The sequence below is a fragment of the Moschus berezovskii genome, chromosome 22 (genome assembly GCF_049115385.1).
Source record: "Moschus berezovskii isolate FMDL1 chromosome 22, NW_MosBer_1.0, whole genome shotgun sequence".
NCBI classification, from domain to species: domain Eukaryota; kingdom Metazoa; phylum Chordata; class Mammalia; order Artiodactyla; family Moschidae; genus Moschus; species Moschus berezovskii.
Window position 1 is genome coordinate 19,467,806 of NC_142481.1, and position 17,982 is coordinate 19,485,787.

Consider the following 17,982-nt stretch of genomic DNA (forward strand, 5'->3'; position numbering starts at 1 on the left):
AAGTGGCTGACAGGCCCCATGGTACACGGCTCAGGACTCTGGAAATCCTTTTGAGCTTTCTGGGGCCCATTTGGCAGAACACTCCCTAAGATCGAAACTACTGTGCATATGATCTGGAATTCTAGGAATTTAGCCTGAAGATAGTAAAAAGGCATATGGCCATGGGTGTCCATCATAACACGGAGGTGGAAGCAACCTAGATATCTAGCGGCGTGAAGTTAGTTAAGTAAATTATAGTCTGTGGTTCTACTCACACAGCCACTTACTTATGCAGTCATTCAACAGCTATCCTGAAACTCTCCTATGTTGCTGGCACTATTCCAGGCTCTGGGGGTTCTACAGTGAAGAGAACAGACAAAAGCTGGCCTAGCGGGAGGCGAGAGAGGATGGAGGGATGCATAGTTGAATGCAGGAATGGATACTGGTGAAGGAATATTCTTTACCCCGGGAGCTCAGGACAGGTGTCCTTGAGGAGGAGACGTGAAGAAGCCTAAAGGAGAGAGAGCAAGCTGTAGACCTCTGGGCCAGATGTTCCAGGCAGAAAAGACAGTGCTCAGCTGGTGGTCTTGCAGTGGGAGCTTGGCTGGTGGTCCCATGAGTAGCAAGGAGGCATATTGAGAAGATGAGCCGAGACTCAGGAACGAAAGGGAAGTGGATTGCTCATGGGAAGGTGGGGTCTGAGCAGAGGAGTCCTGGGAGCCCATTTACATTGTTAAAGGGACACACTCTGGGGGTGAGGGCTGAAGCAGGGGCTCCAGCTCCACCACTGTCACCAGGGACCAGGCAAGAGAGGGTGCAGCAGGGGTGAGCCCTGGGAGAGTATCAGGTTCTTGTCACGGAGACAGTCGTGTAGACATGTATCTGTTGACCGGGAACGACACTCCAGCCCTCATCCTGGCCTGAGTAGGGCCACTGGGATCCTCTTCAGGTCAGTTGGGCTCCATGCACAGGTATGAAGTGGAAGCGACCAGTGAACACATCCAGCTGCCTGGAAAGACTGGCTTTATCTGCTAAAACTGGACCTACACAGAATCCAGCAGCACATAGCATTCCTACTCCCGGCTATGTGCTTGACGGGCATGCATGTGCCCCAAAAGACCACATGAGAATGTCCTCAGCAGCACTATTCATGATGGCCACGATCTGGAAGCAGCAGGAATGCCCAACAATAGAGTGGGGCACATTCACCCGGCGGAACACTGCCCTCGATGAAAAGCAGCAAGTGACCATGACTCATTGTTGGGGGTCGGTTCACCCATATGACGTGGAGCAGCTGGGAAGGCCAGACTCAGAGGTCTTGTTGTTTGATTCCATTTACATCAGAAACAGGAGAAGCTAACCCACAGTCTTGGAAGTCAGGCTTCCCATGGGTGTGAAGACCCAGGGCCTCTGGGTGCTGGACACAGAGATGCTCACTTTGTGACCAGTCATTGGGCCCAGCCCTTACGATTTCCCTTTTCTGTGTGTGTGTCAGACTTCAGTCAAAAGGTGACTTTTTTTTTATAAAGTTTGAAAGTGAAAGTCGCTCAGTCATGTCCAACTCCTGCGACTGCATGGACTGGAATTCTCCAAGCCAGAATACTGGAGTGGGTAGCCTTTCCCTTCTCCAGGGGATCTTTACAACCCAGGGATCAAACCCAGGTCTCCTGCATTGCAGGCAGATTCTTTACCATCTGAGCCACAAGGGAAGAAGCCCAAGAAAACTGGACTGGGTAGCCTATCCCTTCTCCTGCAGATCTTCCCAACTGAGGAATTGAACCGGGGTCTGCTCCATTGCAGGTGGAAGTTAATTGTTATTTTAAAAATCTGTGTTTCTGCATTTAAAAGTGTCTGAAAAGATGTTCAACAAAATAAGTGATAGAGGTTATTTTGTGGGGAGAAGATTATGGGTGATTGTTATTCTTTTTTTCTTTTGTGTTGTGTATGCCGACTCTATATATGTTGATGATTAGCAGTCTGAGGTAGCCAGGGCTTTGACGCCGAGAGGATATAGCACTTTATCCAGGAATTGATGTCGAGGAACTCAGAAACTCCAACTAATCGAGCATGTCAAGAATAAAAGGGAATATTTGTTAATTGAATGTCATGTTATGTCCTCAGTCACGCCTCATACAAGATAGGCAATTCAGAATTCCCAATTACCCAATTAAAATGCTAATTATCTCATACCTTGATAAGACTACTCTCTCTGGGGGAGAAAGAGTAGCCTCTCCCTGACGCTGCCCGCTTCCTGCCCTGACCACAGCCATCCTTGCAACCGCCCTTGCCTCTAGTCGCCAGGTTCTCCTTTTCCAAGGTCTCCGCACCCCAGGGGGGCTCTTCCAGAGCGCCAGCTCCTGCTTTCCACTGGCCGGCTCCAGGTGCCGTCCCTGGGGTTGGTGGGCCATGTGTCCTGGCAGACCCATTCCCACTCCATCTGGGCTCCCTGCACAGATGCGTCCAGAGCCCCGGAAAGCCCAGCGCAGCATCACCCACCACTGGTGTTTGGGGAGCAGAGGGCCTTGCCCCACCCGGGCAGCTGCTGTTCTAGCGCCCCCATCGCTGACAGACTGAGGTTTAGAGGCGTTGAGGTCAGAAGCCCTGCATGGACTCCAGGCTCACAGGACTCCTTCAAGAGGTTTTCTGACCACAGCACATCACCACGCTGACCCGCAGTTTTCCTCATTGGCAAAGTCGGAAACCCTCTCCTCCCCTCGAAGGATGGTCATAAACACCAAAGGCTCCAGGAGGCCTTTGGGTCTCTCTCGTAGGCTGGGCCTGTGCCGGGCCCTGGGGGGAAGGCAGCAGAGGCCCCAGTCTGGTCAGGGTTTGTCTTTTGTCCCTGGTGGTGCTGCATTGGTGCCAAGGGAGGTCTTAGCCTGCTGTTTGCTCTGTTATTGGAAGTTCGGGGGGGCTGCTTCTCAGCCTGCTGCTTGCAGGGTCTGACGGCTCCTGTGGACCGTTTTCAGATCCCGAGTTCCTCTTCAGTATGTGCACTGTGTATACGTGCCTATGTGTGGGTACATGTATTTACATGTATGTACACGTGTGTCTGTACGTGGGTGCTCTCCTGCCTGGGTAGATGTGCAGCCAATCAGTTTGGCTTTGTCAGTTTGGCTCCAGGTGTCACCAGTCAGGGACTAAGTTTTTTGTTGATTTCCTGGCTTCAGGGTTTCCAAAACCATGCAAGTCCTTCACCCTTGAACCTGAACCCCGTGGAGGACAGACCTATGCTGCGAATTCTGAGGAAACCATCACTGTTGATTTTTCCCAGAGCCCAGGAACACTCTGCATTGCATCCTGTGATGCTGGTGAATTTTCTCCAAGTCCATCCTCTCGCAGAGGGTGCATCCTTGCCCCGTCCCTGCTGTTATGTCAGGGGAGAGCTCAGTTCTGGCCCCCAGCTCTGGTTTGCCTGAGGTCTCCTCGCTGTCCCCATGTAGCAACGAATGCCAAGCCCTCCAGGCTTGCAAGACTGGCAGCTTCCTCTTCTGGCCTCACTTCCCAGCTTGTCCTGTGAACAGGGCACTGCTTCTCACGTTCAGTCTTCAGCTCTGTGGGTTGGGGGTCGGAGGGTCTCTGGCTGCGGACCCTGCCTTCATCTCATCGTGGCTTTGGAGGGGCTCAGTGGTAGCTCACAGCCGAATTCAGCCGTGGACGCATATCATAGTCGGCCCCTCCAGTTATGCAGCAGCTGGCCCCTCCGTGGCTCACAGTTTGCCGTCTTTTCTGTAAAGATTGAGTGGGTCTTTATGGAGCGTCCTCCCATTGCTGCCTGATCTGGGAGCCAACCATTGGGACCAAGGTGGCTCTGCTGCTGCTGCGATCTGTCCTCCAGACCCGTTCCCGCCAAGCTCTAACCGGGCCGTTCAGGAGCCTCACATAGAGCCTGTAGCCCCAGTTTGGAGCATCCTCGCACCCCCACCCCTTGAAAATCAGAAAATTGTTAGGACTCGGGCCCTGGGCCACAGCAGTTGCCCTAGAACGTGGTTACCTTTGCGTGTCCACAGCCCAGGGCCGAGATCCTGGGGAGAGGGGTTCCCTGAGGGGTGTGAGCAAAAATAGGGCCCATTATATCTGTCATGCCCCCAGAGCATGGGGTGGTTCTTGTGTCACATCAGACAAGTTCACCTGAAACAAGATCAGGTGCTGAAGTCCAGTGTGAAGAACTGAAGCCCTTTTGCGGTAGACTGGATTTCCAGCATTGGTGTTTGCAGCTCTTCTTGCGGGTGTGGGATCGTGTGACTGGCAGAGGCAACCCTGGCTACAGTTAGCAGATGAAAACTGGGTCGGCTGTTCCTTAGTCTGGCACTTCCGTGAGCCGTGCGTTTACTCTAAAAGGCTTTTTTTTACTTAAGCGGGAGCCCTAGCGTGCGATGAAGGCTGTTTCTGTCGAGTAGATTACAGGGCAGGACAGTGCCCACTGCTGTGACTGGGAGCAGGTGGAGGAGCCAGTTCCCCCAGGCTGCTCTAGCAGGTTCTGGTTTGTTCATCTGCCGCCCTTCTGCCTGTCCCTGTTTGTCCCCATCACCCGGAGAGCAGTTGCTGCCCCCTGACCTGCCTCTGTCTGGGCAGGGCCTTGTCCCCCAAGGCTCAGGGAACCCTGCAGCTCCATGGCCGGTCAGCATCCCCCAGTCTCTGGGGGTAGCTGCACGGAGTCCCGGTGTCTGAGGCCCCAGCATCTGGGCAGGCCGTGTAGACCCGCCGTGGGGCCCGGGCTTGGCCCAGCTGTCCTGTGGCCTCGGTAACCGAGGCTGAGGTTGGCGGCAGCCGCCTGAGCACTCCCACTATGACTGCAGGGGTGGCTGGTACCTCACACGGCTTTCCTCACCTCCCTGGCAGTTCCTGGATTCTTTTGTGTTGAGGAAATATTTCACTTGCAGATACCCAATTATCCTGTGAGATTTGTAAAGCAAGTCTGAAAGCTGACTGAATAGAGCAGAACCCTTCCTGCATAACAACTACTTTATACCCAATCATAACAATTACACATAATTTGTGTTTACAGTGCCTGAAGATTAGACTCCTCCATACAGACATTCTCTTAAACAGGCCCAGAGCATGCAGGGCAGAACTGCCACTTAGCGTGCCCACAGGCGGCCTCGGGGCTCTGAGCACAGCCCCGTGGTCGGTCTCCCCCGCACTGGTGGTCAGTGGGTAGGGTGGGTCTCGCCTGGACCTGCTTCTCAACTGGGGCCATCCAGAAGGCTGGGCCCAAGCTCTGGCGAGGCCTCAGGGAGGGGGCAAGGGCAGCCCCCACAGTGTCGCCCCCTTCCCCAGCTTGGTTCTGCAGAGGCAGGGCCCTTGGCACACTGAATCCCACGCCCAGACAGTTTCTTACCCACTCAGGTCCTGGGGTGTGTGGTGAGGGGAAGGGGCAGGGGCCTGGCCTCTGCAGAGCCCTGGACAGCGTGGTCTCCCGAGGGTTCCAAACGCTGCTCACGTTTGTTGATGTGGCGGGTCTGGTCTACCAGGCACCCCCAGGATCTGCCCCAGGAGGACAGGGTGGGACTGGCTCATCCTCTGACCTCTCTCACCTGCCACTCATGTGCTTGCTGGGCTCTGCTGACAGCCGAGCTCCTGGAGGCCTCCGCTGGCTCTTACTGTGTCTGGGCACAGCCTGGGGGGCGGGCTCCCAGTTGCCAGTGACCTGCTCTGGGCTCTCAGCTTCCTTTCAGACCTTGCTCCTGGCCTCCCCAGCTCAGGGAGGGAGCTTGTCTAGGAGATCAACTGGTTGGTGCCTACCCCCAGACTCTGCCTCTCTCACTTCCCCTCACTGGAGCCCACCCAGCCCTGCTCATCTGCACACCGACCTGCCCCTCATCCCCAGCCCCCAGGCCAGAGCACAGCAGCCCGTTCTCCTTCCCCCACACCCCTCCCCCGGGTCAGGCTCCAGCCCCGGGTGAGTCCCACACTGGGGCCCAGAGAGCTCTTATCCCTCCCTGGCTGTGCACCAGCCCCTCCTGCTGGGGAAGGATGTGGCCACTAGAGGAGGGAGTCGCAGGGACATGCCCCCTCAAGCCCTGCAGAAACAGGGGGCCCCACCCTATCCCGTCTCCCCTCAGGACCAGGACTGTCCTCCCGATGGGCCCGAAAGGCTGGCACTGGAAGTAGCCGGCTCCCCCATGCCCCATCTCTGTGCTGACCTCTGTGTTTCAGTGGCCCATGGCCTCCAAGCTGCCAGCCACTGACCCACGCTGCGGAGCTCAGGCCTTCCTGTGGGCGCGCCAAGCGAGGCCTGGGCTGAGCATTTGCATGGGGGCGGGGGGCGTGCGTGCTCTGGTGACCCCACCCTGACCCATCTTCTGCCCGCAGCCTCTTCGAGCACTTCTGCTACTCCCGGGGCGGCATGCGCCACAGCTCCTACACCTGCATCTGCGGCAGGTAAGCGGCCACCTGGGCCACGTGGGGATGATGGAGGGAGGGGGTTGGGGGACAGTGAGGTGACACCACCTTCCCCTAGCTTAGACGCACCGGTTTGCTCCCCTGCCCACAGCAGTACCCTTGTAAGCCTAGAAGTCGCTCCCCACTCCTAAGGCTCTGGGAGTGGAGGTTGCTTCCTGCCCGCCCTGAACTATTCGGGGTGCAGAGGGGAGTAAGCCCACCACTACCTTGCCCTCCCATCCCATCTCCCACTGGCAGCTCCTCCTGGGGCTGACCTTCCTCGCCCCCTCCACACAGGCAGCTCCCAGCGTGTGGGGAGCAGGCCATGACCTCAGACTGTGATGGCTTGTGTGTGGAAGGAGCTGTATCAGGGGCAGGAGGCTGTGGTTGTATGTGTGTGTGTGTGGCTGTGTGTGCGTGCGTGCGTGTGGCTGTGTGGGGAACAGCACAGCCATGGGTGGGTCTGGGGCTCTGCCATGGGGACTGTTACCGTAGATGTGTTTGTGTGTGACATGTGGCTGGGGGTAGGGGCTTCTGTGTGTGTGTGTGTGTGTGTGAGACCTGCATTTGGCTGGTGTGCTTGCAGGCCCAGGGTAGACGTGACCATGCATATGAGGCAGCTCATAGCCGTGAGCACGCAGACCTGTAGGTCTTTGAGGGACACGTCCTGATTGTGCGGGCCCCCAGTCCCCCAGGCTCACCCCATCTCATCTCCCTGTGTTTTCCCCTTGGGTCAGAGGGTCAGGCCTCTGCCCAGCCAGGATGGAGCCGGCAGCTCTGCTGGCGTGCACGTCCTTGGCACATGAATAATACATGTGAACATCTCAGTCCTTGGAAATGTTCTTCTCTGGTGGATAGAGAGAAAAATCATTATTTCTACTTTTATGATTCCTGAGACTCCTGAACGGGGCCATAAATATTATACCCAGGTGGGTTTTTGTTTTTTTTTTCCTTTGAACAGACTTAAAAGTCCTTTTTTCTTAAAGGTATCGCTCATTAGGGAAGCGCTCTCAAGCTGCTGAGTAGGGAGCCGCTGGCTCGCTGGCTGTGGCCCTGGCCCGGCCCGGCCAATCTCCATGTAGCCCTGACGCAGTCCCGGCCCTTCCCACTGGGCCTCCCCTCCCGCTTTAGCCACCAAGATACCCGGCTTCCTTGGGGCCCCTTCCCCTGGCCTGCAGGCCCTTGCTCCCACATCAGGGCCAGATCCTCAGCCCCAAGGGCACCTTCCTGGGCAGCACTCAGCTGAGGTGGCCCTGTCCTGAGCCCAGAGGCCGGCCGCCAGCTTTGTATCTGCAGGACGCCAGGGCCACTGTGCCCCTCACCCCATCTCAGGTTATGGGCCGGGTCCACCTGGCCCGTCTGCTGCAGGGTGGATGGTACTGCCCACGGGGCAGGGGGTTGGGGCACCAGCCCCCAGGGCCTGCTGGGTGAGAATGGGCTCTTGACCTGCCCCTGATGCTCCGCAGTGGTGAGAACTCAGCCGTGCTGCACTACGGACACGCAGGGGCCCCCAACGACAAGACCATCCAGGACGGAGACATGTGGTGAGTGGGGCCAGCCCCCAGCTGCCCTGGCTGGCGTGTGAGTGGCGGGGCCCAGGTGGGACCCAATCCCAGGCGTGGCTGATGGGGGCCCCTCGGTCCCAGCCCGGGGAGGCTGGCCGCAGTGCGGTCCCTGGGCCTGCTCTGGGTCTAGACTTCTCTGCCAAGGCTTTGTCCTCCATGTTGTCTCCTCTCCAGGACCCAGGAGGCCCTGAGAGGGGAGCGGGAGCCCAGTGCTGTGAGGGTGAGGCCCCACCTCAGAGGAGGGCCTGCCCTGTGGCCCAGCGCCCACCACGCCGCATCTCCGGCTCAGTGCTGGGAGGGTGGGCACATCAGTTTGGAGCAAGGGAGACCCCTGGGGAGCCCCCCGCCCTCTGAACCTGCCAGCTCCTGGCTCCCGGCTATTCGGCGTGAGTGGCCACTCATTCAGCAGGTCAGAGCAGATGCCTGGCCCTCAGGACTGTCTGCCCACACGCTTACCACTCCTCATGGATCCTGACCGAGCAGATGTGGGCAGGACCCACAGCCTCCAGCCCTCCAGTGGTTCTGCTTCCAGACCCCTGGTGTGTAGGGCTCCCACTGGGCATGCACCCCTCCACTCTGAGTGGCCCCTCTGGCCTTTGCAGGGGCCATGGGCTCCCTACTGACCTGGAGAAACCCTGTCCTCAGCTCATGGGCACTTGTATTCCCCGCCTGTACTCTCCACCACCCAGATGTCAGGCAGGGCCAGTCCAGGCTGCGAGTCGCCCAGAGGTCACAAGTTCCACGGGCCCTCCTGTCTTATCCTTGAGACATCTCGCTATGGCCACCAACAGGCAGGTGCGGGCAGGAGAGCTGGTGCACACTGGCCTCAGTTCAGTTCAGTCACTCAGTTGTGTCCGACTCTTTGCAACCCCATGAACTGCCGCACACCAGGCCTCCCTGTCCATCACCAACTCCTGGAGTTTACTCAAACTCAAGTCCATTGAGTCGGTGATGCCATCCAACCATCTCATCCTCTGTCATCCCCTTCTCCTCCCGCCTTCAGTCTTTCCCAGCATCAGGGTCTCTTCCAATGAGGCAGTTCTTTGCATCAGGTGGCACATTGCCCTATCTGGTCCTTTGGTCCTTTCCCTCTTGCTGCTAAGGCAGCTGAGCCCCTCCCCACCACTTCCGACCTAGGTTCATATGTGCCCCCCTACAAGGCTTTGGCCCCACGCTGGTATTCTGGTCATGCCTGCACACTGGTCAGGACCCGGCCTCAGGCTGGGAGTTGGGGAACCTGCGCATGGGGGGCCCTTGCCCACAGCCATCAGGGGACGTGAGCCGAGAGACACCCCATTCCAAGCTGTCACTGCCCAGTGTTCTCCGAAACCCACCCAAACCCAGGGTGCCCCCAGCCCCAGGGCACCCCAGTGCCACTGGCTATGGTATCCGCTCGCCAGCGGTCAGTAGCTGGATGGGATGTTCTGACTCGGGACCCTGTTGGCAGGAGCCCAGCTCAGGCTTCTGGGAGGAAGCAAAGCCTCTGGGTTCCCTCTCTGAGCCTCAGTTTACTGTCTGTCGGTGGAGATGGCACGCAGCACTTAGCCCTGCATGGGGTAGTGGCGGGGACATGTCAGGACAAGTGTTGGTGGACACAGGCTTCCAGGGGCCTGGGCCCACAGGACAGGGACAGGAGCATGCAGAGGGGCACACCAGCGTGGTCACAAAGTTCACTGCAACCCTGCTAACTGCTCACTCCACCCCCAGAGAGTCTAAAGCCCTTCCTGGCGTGGGGGTCAAGGGCGTGCAGCAACCTGGATGGGGTTCTGACCCTGCCTGACACAAGGTGCCGCTCATGATGTAGATTCGCTTACTCTGATCCCATGAAGTGGGTGTCCCCCCCTCCCACCAGACCCTGCCCCCCACCACGGGTAGCGGAGCCACTGAGACACAAGGAGTGTCCAGGGGGAAAGCCAGAGGGATTTGGGGAGGGGTCAGCTGCCTCCAACTTGGCTCAGCTGGAGACTAAGGAAACGGGGCGGGGGTCCTGCCCTCTGGGTCACTGGTGGCCCCAAAGGGAGACCAACTGGTGTTTTCAGGGACTCACGCCTCCTAGAACATGTCCTAATGCTTTGACTCTGTGGCCTGTTCTGGCCGAGCCAGGACGTGGGAACCCAGTCCCCAGGCAGGCAGAGCCCTGGTCACACAAGCAGCCACAGCTGTCCCTGCAGAGGGTCCTGCGCCAGGGCCATGTGGCTCCGAGTCTGTCTTCTTTGTGAGTTCAAACAGCCCAGAGGAATTGGTTGCTTCTCCTCTCTCTCTATCTGTCCCAAGAGAGTCCTCACCCGTGAGAGGCTTGTTCCAGCTGTGCTCTGGGGGCGCCTGGTGCACTAGGGCCTGGCTGGCTAGGGGCACTGTGCATCAGGCCTCCATGCGTCCAGACGCTGTGTCCCCGACCCTCCTGGGCAGCGTGTGGCACCCGAGTCTCCTGACGCTTGACAGTCAGGCGTGATCCAGAGAATCCCACGGATGTTAATGCCAAGCCCAAACGGGCGATTTTATTTTTCTAGTGCTAACTTTGAAATGTAGCCAGTAGAATAATTATGAGTTTATTATAGTCAATTTATTATGCAGCATTTAGAACAACATGTTTTGTTGATTACTGCTGCTGCCAGATTGCTGGCGGCATTTATAATCCATTGTTTTATTGAAATTGATCTGCCGAGCGCCTACTGTGTTCGGTAAATAATAAATCACTCTGTTATCCCAACATAAAAGTCACAGCACTTCATCATAAGGTATGAAACCAAAATATGAGCCTGGTGTAGAATTTTTCCTGATCCTGCGTGTCTCTCTCAGCCGTGACTGTTCTCCAGGTGCTCGTCATGGGGCACGCTCTGGGTCTCAGTTTCTTGATGTCAGGTGAAAATGCCCCAGAGATATTTATCATTTAGGAATGGGACTGTTTGGGGGCCAGGAGCTGGTCCAGGGCAGTCAGACTCTGCTGGAGAAGGTGGGGAGTGGATGCCGAAGGGCATCCCTCTTCCTCCAGCCCCACACGTGGGGTGATGAGCACAGAAGGTCCCTGGTTCAAATCCCTGCTCCCCCCCAGCTGAGTGATCACCACTCTGAGCCTCAGTTTCTCCATCTGTCTTTGTGGGTGAGAGCACCCAGCTCTGGGAGGACTCACTGATCATAAAGGTGAGCATGGAGCCTGCACAGGGGGCCCCTGGTGGGATTGCTGCTACACACAAGAATTCCCGGAGCCAGCAGCGCACCTGTGCCCCGAGGCCCGCCTGCCAGCAGTGCTTCCGCACAGAGACTGGAGGCAAGAGGCCCCAGCTGAGCATAAGACGGACCCGGCTTATTCACACAACTCTCGGGTCATGTGGTTGCCTGCTCTTTGTTTTCAGCCCCTAAACTGTCCTTGAGGCGTGTGCCGTGTTGGGCGGTTTGCTGGCCAGGGCCACTTCTCTGTCCTTCTGATACCAGGTGCTGCCTGGGAGCTGGGCTGGGAAATCAGGGCCTGTGTGTTAGACGTGCTGGTTCTCACTCCCTGTCAGACGCATCACCCAAGAGCTGAGAAGGGAATTTTGAGGACCGCTCCTCACACCACACCAGCCCCCCCCACCCCCGTTTATCTCAGCTGAATGCTGCCAGACCTGCTCTGCGTGGATCTGAGGGTGTGGGGGGAAAACGACTGGACTTTGCTGTGGCCTCAGGTCCCCACGGGCCTCCCTCTTGGCTGGTTCAGAGGCACACAGCCTCTTGTGGGGCCGCCCGGGGCTCTGCGGTCGCCTCTGAGAGCCCTTTTCCTGCTGCAGCCCTCAGGGCTCACCATAAGCCCCATCACCACGTTGCTGTCCTCCTAAGCCATTAGCGGCTTTCTGGTTTTGTTTTAAGGCAAAAGCAAGCAGACCTTCTAAAACACGGTCCCAGAAGTGTGGTGCACTTCTGATGAATACCCTTCCCAAGCTCACACAGGGAACCGTGTCTGACGCCCTCAGAAGTCTTCCTGGGTGGGAGCCCCGGAAGACCCCTCCCCACCCAACCCTGAGCCTGTGGTGGTGAGGTCATCATCCTCACCGTCCTCATTGTCCTTGGCTGTGGCCGAGGTCGCCGTCATCTGAGCCCTCCAGCACTGCCCCGTCCTCCCAGAACCCACCTGGGCTTTCCCTCCCAGAGTCTCCATGGTGGGTGGAGGCACCCAGGGCTAGTGCCCTGCCCATGGGCCACCAGGGAGCGCCACTGTCCCCAAGGAAGCCATGAACCCAGACATGGACCCGATCTTGTGCTAGACTCCCCACCTCCCCCTGGGCACAGCAGGCACACCCCAGGGGGCAGAGGTGGAGAGGGTCCAGGGTCTACCTCCACTGGGCTCTGATCTGAAAAACAGCTGGGACACCCCCTGCTCACCTGCCACCGCCTCCCTCTCCCACCATTTGATCAGATGGCAGGGGGTTGGTTCCTGGGGTCGGGAGCCTTGTGGCCACCCTCAGAACCTTCTAGATGCCCCAGTCGAAGCATGCTTGGGCCTGGGTTGCCTGGCTGCAGGCAGGATGTGGCTGGTGGGTGGCAAGCCGGACTTCCCAGCACTGGCCAGAAGAGGGCAGCGTTGTTTCAGGACATGCCAGCCAGCCAGGCTCATCCCTGCTGGCTGTGTTCTCTGTGTTCTGGGGCCTGGGAGCTGGTGGCCATCCCGGTTAGTTGGGGAGAGGCCTGTCCCAGCCCCACTCACCAGCCACTCAGCGTGCTAAGTCACTTCAAATGTGTCTGACTCTTTGCGACCCCATGGACTGTATAGCCTGCCAGGCTCCTCTGTCTGTGGGATTCTCCAGGCAAGAATACTGGAGTGGGTTGTCTGCCCTGCTCTCCAGTTAGTCCCCTGATCATTTCACAGGTTTGATGTGGACTAAACAGCATTGGAAAAGGAAATGGCAACCCACTCCAGTGTTCTTGCCTGGAGAATCCCTGGGACGGGGGAGCCTGGTGGGCTGCCATCTATGGGGTCACACAGAGTAGGACAGGACTGAAGCAACTTAGCAGCAGCAGCAGCAGCAGACATTAGTTTAAACTGCTTGGGAACTCCCCTCACCACCCGCCTGGGGCTACAGCCTGCATCTCCATCACAGACATCCACCCCGCCCCCCGGCTTTGGGGTGCCTGCTGCTCACTCGGGGCCCAAACAGTCCCCTTAGCATTTCTGGGGCTCCTCTGGCAGGAGTGAGAACAGTTCTGCCTATTCTGGGCCCGCTTGGTCTGATATCTGTCTGGCATCTGTGTGCTGCTTCCTGGGGGCAGGCAAGTCACGCCTAGGTCTCCCCCAGCTGGCAGAGGGGCCGCAATGAGGGGTCCCCAAGTCCTCCCTTGTCTTGGTGTCTGAAGCCTTGGTAAGCTTTAGAGAACAAGTGTTTCCTCCAAGCCCAGCCCAGGACACCACTCCCCCAACTTTGCTGTCTCCTTAGAGGACACCTCTGGAGAAGGAAATGGCAACTCACTCCAGTATTGTTGCCTAGAGAATCCCATGGACAGAGGAGCCTGGTGGGCTGTTCAGTCACCAGCCAGACCCATCCTGAGGAGCTGATGGTCTTTGGGACATGCCCCAGTCCTGGGGTCAAGAGAACACTCTCAGGAGGGCACAGGCCCTGGTCAGCTATCCAAACCAGTGGCCGTGGCCTTCAACCTGCCGTCTGGGTTGAAGCAGCCTTTGCGTTCTAACCCAGTACCACACAAGCAGACACGCCTGATCAGTAACCAAGCACCCTCGCCATGGGGTCCGCCCTGTGTTGTCTGTTTATGCTGCTGCCCCCGCATCCCACGTGGTTGACATCACAACCCACAGTGTGAAAGCACCAATCCGGTCGGCTGGGGTGCTCACAGACAGCATGGGACACTGCTTACCGAAAAGTGGAACGAAGTGTGTGCTGTGCGCGTGACACCGACTCACTGCCTCCCCCGACCCCGGGGGGGCCGCTGCCTGTGGCGGCAGCAAGCCCCAGGGCTGGGCGGCCGCCGTGTCCCACCCACACATGGGGCTGGGGACCGCGCAGCGTCCTTCCTGGAGTCGTGGTCCACACTGGCACTCTTCGTCCTCCCACATCCTCCGCACGAAGGTAACAGCAGTTCCATCCAGGCACGTGGGAGGCCCACAGCATGTGCCGACTCTTGGCGCGGGGCTCCTGGGGCCGGTTGCCTGGATGACTTCCCTGTCTGCCCGGGCCCCACAGGAGCAGCTGTCCCATGGCTGGGATGGGGAGCAGGGACGCCCAGAAGGCAGTGGGGAGAGGTCGGCTTGGGGAGTCAGCCCCAGGGCTCCAAGCGGAGGCCTTCGTCCCAGGGCTCGGCACCGCACGGAAGGTCTGGCTGGGAGCCGATGGGTGACCTGTGGGCCTTGTGTGGCCACCCCCAGCGGGAAAGTCACCAGTTCTCCTTCCTCTCTGTCTCAGGCTGAGGTCTGGAGGGGAAGCAGGAGATTTCTGCAGCTCAGAAATCTCCCAGCCTGGTCCAGAACGTCGGCTGGGGCGAGTGCAAGTCGGGGTCTGAAATGGTACACTGCGGTGAATGGATCTGTGAGTGAGTGCACACGCACGGGTGCGCGTGTACTGTGCCTGTCTGGGGTGAGAGGCAGCTGAGAGCGAGGCCACAGCCCTGGAGAGCAAACCAGAGGCTCAGCCTGTGTACACGGTGACCTTGCCATAAAGACCACAGAGTCCCCCCCAAAACTCTTCCCAGGCCTCACATCAGAGGCCGAACCATCTCGTAGGCCTTCTGCCTGCGGTGGGGCGGTGGGGCGGAGGGGATGGAGGGGACCTGAGGAGGGCCTGGGTGGGCTGATGGTGGCAGGTAGCCCGGGCCTGAAGTTGCCCGGGAGGAGCCAACGGAAGACAGAACCTCTCCTCCAAGCCAGAAATAGAACCAGATGAACACACGTGAGCAATGAGCCACCAGCATATTGCTTGGAGATGTGTAATACCTCCCCAGATGGCTTAGATTATCACACGCGTTCACTCGGCCAGAGATGGTAGGGTCTCTGGTGGGTGTCCCCAGGCAGCTGGGAGGAGGGCTCCTCGTGTTCTTTGTTGAGCCAAAGTATGAGCGAATTCTCCGTCATCAGCCTGCGTTCAGAGGATGGACGGAGTGAACACAGAGGAGCTGGGGGAGATGATTTATAAAAGCGATGGCTTTCATCCCTGGATTCCAGAAAAACTTGAAATCTGAATAACTAATACTTGTAGGAACTCTCTGAGGGGGATTAAAAAAAAAAGGCAGAGAAAGATAGGGAACTGAGAGCACAAAAATAGACGTCAGCCCCGTGCCCGAGCATCGCTGGGCAGGATGGAGCTGGCCGGCTGGGTGTACACTTCCTTCTCCAGAAAGTGGATGATTTTAAAACAGAAAAAAAAGTACAGCTGAAGGTTTCTAGAAGCTGAACAATAAAGCCAGACTGGCTGGGGAGCTCACTCCCGCCTCCCATGATTTTGTTTTTGAGAACTTGGTCGGGAGTCGTGCCTGCCCCGGGGAAGGGGCCTGTTTTCACTGCTCTGGATGACTCCAGCATTTGGTGTGCTCTTGCGGGCTTCCTGGCTTTTTAAAGAATTTAATTTCTATTTCCCTTTGAGTCCTGCACAGCCCCATAGAACTTTCTGCCTGGGGGGTGCTGCTGCAGGTCCCTTTCTGATGTGGTGGCCCCCAGGAATCTGTGTCCCCACTCCCCTGGCTCTGTCCCGTCTGCTCAGGCCATTTCTGGTCCTTCTGAATCAACAAACCACAGACCATTTTCCTTTGTTGCCTCCAAGGACCCCAAGTAAGAATGCTCTGCGCCCCGGGTGAAGCTGGGCCACAGACCCACGTGGTTCCACTCCCAGGCCTGCCTGCTTGCTGGCCGCATGGAGGACGCAAACCCACAGCAGTGGCGGCAGCCACATGGGAAAAGTGGGACAACCCTGAGGCGCTTGAGGCTGAGTGCCAGAGCGAGATCAGGAGAGCCCATCCCTGGGCTCTGAGCTGCTGACCCTGACTGGAGACTTTGCCAGGCCAGTGTTCACAGCCTCGGTTTCCCTGCAGTTTAGGGTTCTGATGTGCTCCGCCCTCCTGGCCAGCTGGTGGGAGGGGGAATGTGCCCCGGGGCACGAGTAAACCTGCAGACAGCTGTCAGCCCCAACCCCCTGGTGCATCAGAGCGTCCTGGGGAGCAGATGCTGGGCGTGTCTGCTGGGGCCTCTCGCCCTTGGATCCTTGGCTCCCATACCCGGGCTGGGCAGGTCCCCTCTAGTGAGCCCAAGTCCCCACACACACACACATTGGCTCACCCCAGGGTGGGTCCCCCAGAGCCTGTGACCTTGACCCAATCCGAAGTCCCTCTGCCATTTTGGTGGGCTCTCCCCACCACCACCTGAGAATCACCTGAGTTGTTATCGGGTCCTTCTTGCTCTGTTGACACTGTTTATGGTGTTTTGCAGTCAGAAAAAGACAGGAGATTAAAGAGTGCCTGACTGGGGACTTCGATTTTCAGCAGAGAGTCTTGAGATCCCGAGCATTGATGATTTTCCTTTAGACACAATTCTGTTTCTATGGATTCCCTGTTGCTGCTGTCAGGCCGCATGGCCGACCCCAGCTCCACCTGTTGGGCCAGTTGCTTGGGGTGAAGGTCCCCTGAGACAGGCACGCAGGCAGCTCCTGGAATGCAGGTTGAGCTGTCGTGTTTGCAATTGAAATTTGAGGGTTTCAGAAAATAATTTTGTTTTTTATCTTTGGCTGCGCTGGGTCTTCATTGCTTTGAGGGCTTGTCTCGAGTTGTGACAAGTGGGGACTACTCTCTAGTTGCTGTCCGAGGACTTCTCATTGTGGTGGCTTCTCTTGTTTCAGAGCACGGGCTCTAGGGCACACAGACTTAAGTACTTGCGACTCCTGGATTCTAGAGCACAGACTCAGTAGTTGTGGCGCACGGGCTTAGCTGCTCCGAGGCATGTGGGATCTTCCCAGACCGGGGATCGAACCTGTGTCTCAGCTTCACCACTGAGCTATCAGGGAAGCCCAGAATTGGGGTTTGAGAGGCTCTTTTCATGGCAGATGTGGCTCTGCCTTGGGGCTCCATTTTTCCAACAGTGGCTGCAGACTGCCCCCCACGGGACAGAGCCAGGCACAGAGAGGGCAGCGCCACCCACCTCCTCCCCTCCCGTCTCCTGGGTCCCTAGTTCCAAAGGTATGGCAGGGGCCTGGGCCTGAGGCTGAACTGTTGTCCCCCAGTCTGTCTTGTCACCATCAGCATCATGACTTGACCCTGACCCCATGATGGTCCAGCTCTGGGCCTGCTGTCCAGCGTCCTGCTGGTGAGGGGACAGGACAGGGAGGCTGCTCATTCTGGGCACCCCACTCCTCTCTGTGGGTGCCCTGGTGGGAGCCAAGCTTTCACCCAGCAAACCCTCCCTCATTTTGTCTTATCTCCATGTGGAGGATGCATGAGGCAGGATTCTCACCTGCCCTTGACAGTAGGCCCAGGTGGCGAGGGTGTGGGGGCCTGGCTCCCCACACTCTGGCCCAGCCCTGCGGCTCGGGGCCTGTCACGGGGTGTCCAGAGGGCAGCCCAGCGGCCCAGCCTCCTGACTCAGCAGCCTGCTGTCTATCCCAGCGCCGCCCTGCCTCTGCTGGCAGGGGCTCCCGGCTCCTGCTTCTGCCTTCCTCCCACACTCTTCACGGCTGCCTCTGTGCCTCCTGGTCTCTACTCTGTGACCCAGGGATGCTGGGGGCCAGGCAGCCCCCAAGTTGGGGTCTTGGCTGGCCAGACCCTGGCAGAGCACATTGCCCCCCACCACCACCCAGCAAGGAGAGGACCACGCTCCTTGGACCAAGGGGACCTCAGAGCTAGAGCAGAGTCGTTGGCTGGGTTCTCACTGGGGCCCTTGGGGCTGTGAGAGCCGGGCATCGCGCCTCAGCCCAGGTCTTATGTCAGGCGGGTGCATCTGTCCCGAGGTCCCATCCGGTTCCCGTGAGCATTGCCCAGTGGGCTGCAGCTGTGCCCACGCTGGGTGCAGGGTGGCCCCTGGGGGGAGGTGGCACTGTCAGAGTGCCTGTGTGGAGGCCAGTGGCAGGTGGGGGCCTTGGGATACCTCCACCCC

At 58.2% G+C, this 17,982-nt stretch overlaps 1 protein-coding gene across 1 annotated transcript in view; it reads left to right on the top strand.

The window, feature by feature from the left end:
• PEPD (peptidase D) overlaps window positions 1–17,982 on the top strand; it is a 128,208-nt gene that overhangs the window by 95,672 nt on the left and 14,554 nt on the right. Inside the window, exons 10-11 of the mRNA XM_055412306.2 lie at window positions 6,295–6,363; window positions 7,830–7,907. Of these exons, the coding sequence (XP_055268281.1) occupies window positions 6,295–6,363; window positions 7,830–7,907 (147 nt within the window). The remainder of the gene's footprint in view (window positions 1–6,294; window positions 6,364–7,829; window positions 7,908–17,982) is intronic.